Source organism: Austrofundulus limnaeus, unplaced genomic scaffold (assembly GCF_001266775.1).
Source record: "Austrofundulus limnaeus strain Quisiro unplaced genomic scaffold, Austrofundulus_limnaeus-1.0 Scaffold53, whole genome shotgun sequence".
In the NCBI taxonomy this organism is placed as follows: domain Eukaryota; kingdom Metazoa; phylum Chordata; class Actinopteri; order Cyprinodontiformes; family Rivulidae; genus Austrofundulus; species Austrofundulus limnaeus.
The window spans coordinates 2,124,870-2,127,190 of NW_013952455.1; the positions used below are offsets into that span (position 1 = coordinate 2,124,870).

Here is a 2,321-nt window from a genome sequence, read left to right on the forward strand (position 1 = left end):
ATTCTATTCTATTCTATTCTATTCTATTCTATTCTATTCTATTCTATTCTATTCTATTCTATTCTAAAACATAGCAGTAGTAGCATGAACTGCCATAATTTTTTAAGGTTTAAATTGTTTTAGACAACTGTAATTTACTTTGATCTTGTTCCCACTTGACTAGCTGTCAGCTCCTCATTCTGGTTAAAATAAACTCTGTTTATCCGAAACTGGTTAGTTTCAAGAGCTATCAGCAACAAGATGAATTGTTCATAATGTTTTTCCAGAAACCGCTAATTATGTGCCTAAATTGATGTTTCTATCTTTTTGCTACAGATGCATTAACAGCCTGTGAATCCAGCCAGTTCCAGTGTGGGACTGGTAAATGCATCACAATGAGATGGGTGTGTGACGGCATGGATGACTGTGGAGACGGCACAGATGAACTTCCTTCTGTCTGCTGTGAGTAATGAGTGACTTCAAGCTGGATTTGTTATGGCTTTAATTTTTGTAAATCCTATTTGATTTATTAAATATGAAATAAGTAATTTTTAAATGTTTTCTGTGTAATTTCAACTCCAGTGGTGAAGACATGTAAGCCAACMGACTTCAGTTGCGCAGACCGCCATAACAACTGTGTACCGAGCAGCTGGCGTTGCGATGGAAAAGCCGACTGTGAGAACGGAGCTGATGAGGAGAATTGTGGTAGGCTAAGAATGACTTCTTTTAGATTTGACACTTCTTTGTTTTTGCAGCTGCTCTGATCGTCCTGTCATCAATCTTCTGTCTTAGCTCCCAGGCAGTGTACAAACTCTGAGTTCCGCTGCAAGAACGGCCAGTGCATTTCCTCCACCTTCGTGTGCGACCAAGACACAGACTGTTACGATGGCAGCGACGAGCTTTCCTGTCCAGCCGTCACCTGCAAGTCTTCGTCCTTCCAATGCAACAACACAGTTTGCATTCCCCGCCTGTGGGCCTGCGATGGTGACCGCGATTGCCTCGACGGATCCGACGAGTGGTCGGAGAACTGTAAGCAGCAGGCCCGCACAACTCCCGCCGCTCCGCAGTGCTCTTCCCGGGAGTTCCAATGCGCTAGCGGAGAGTGCATCCATAGCACCTGGAAGTGTGATGGAGAGAACGACTGCCTCGATCGATCAGATGAAGCAGACTGTGGTGAGACTACCTTTAAAATTAAATRGATTTCAAACTACGGTCACATGTTGGTCTAAATATGTTGATATTTCTCTATTCTACTGAAAGTTRTTGTTAGTGATGTGTGAAAACATTTAATTACATTAAAAACTGTTCATGTTTATTACATTTTTCACTTAAGCCCATTASCATTTTGTTACTGACGCAATGCAGTTTAGGGATGATGATGATAGGTTGCAGCAACACTAAAACAGAGTCATGGTTAAATAGCTATAATATGTGACATTAAATTGATATTATCCACAAAACGTCAGTTTAAATGATCAAACGTGATGTTTGGTAAATTAGTTCTGGAGCTAGCACCACATATTTATTAGCTTGGGGCTAAATTTCTACATTTTCCTCTTTGTCAGTGCATTTCCCTTGAATTTAAAAAGGCTGATCATCAGACATTACCCAAAATTAACATTCTTGCTGAATGAATTTTGCGCCGTAGCTGCAGTAAGCGTCTACCAGAGATGGGGATTCGTGACTCGGACTTGGACTTGAGTTGCACTTAAGTCCCTACTATTAGAGACTTAGACTTGACTTGAACTTGGACCCTAAAGACTTGAGACTTGAATTGGACTTGTGGTTTGAGACTTGTGAACAACGCAAGTCTTTTCACCGTCCTGCTCATGATTCTCACTCCCTCAATACACCTCCATGCTCATCTCCTTTGAGAACAAATACATAAAGTTTTAAGAGCAAAGACGTTTACTCCTGCTCTCATATTGAAAATATACGTTCTTGATTAATGTCTGAATAATTCTTCCATACGCTCCGCTCCCCYTCACCTGAGAATGGGAGGGGCCAGCGCCATCCAATGTAATGATGCGTACCCCACRTGATAAACAGAGCTTCAGAATGGCAGGAGGTTGCAGTATGTTCATTATAAGCTTTGCTTACAGAGACTTTATTCAACGCYGTGAAAATAGACTGGCAAAATGCAAAGTGTGTGGAGTCCAAATCTAAAATTAGTTTTTGTGATGACTTGTGCAGCCCTTTTACTTTAAGGATTCTGGTTCATCATCTTCACTGACATGCTTTTATGCATTTAAAAATGTTTTTTCTGGTATTTTATTGTGAAATCAGCAGCAGTCTTGTTGGATTTGTTCTTTGTCAATGGCAAGATATAATTACAGTAAGAC

The 2,321-nt window shown here is 40.6% G+C and overlaps 1 protein-coding gene across 1 annotated transcript in view; it reads left to right on the plus strand.

The window, feature by feature from the left end:
* LOC106517861 (low-density lipoprotein receptor) overlaps window positions 1–2,321 on the plus strand; it is a gene marked incomplete at its 3' end in the record, with an annotated part of 7,176 nt that overhangs the window by 3,119 nt on the left and 1,736 nt on the right. Inside the window, 3 exon segments of the mRNA XM_014008899.1 lie at window positions 316–441; window positions 562–684; window positions 772–1,152. Of these exon segments, the coding sequence (XP_013864353.1) occupies window positions 316–441; window positions 562–684; window positions 772–1,152 (630 nt within the window).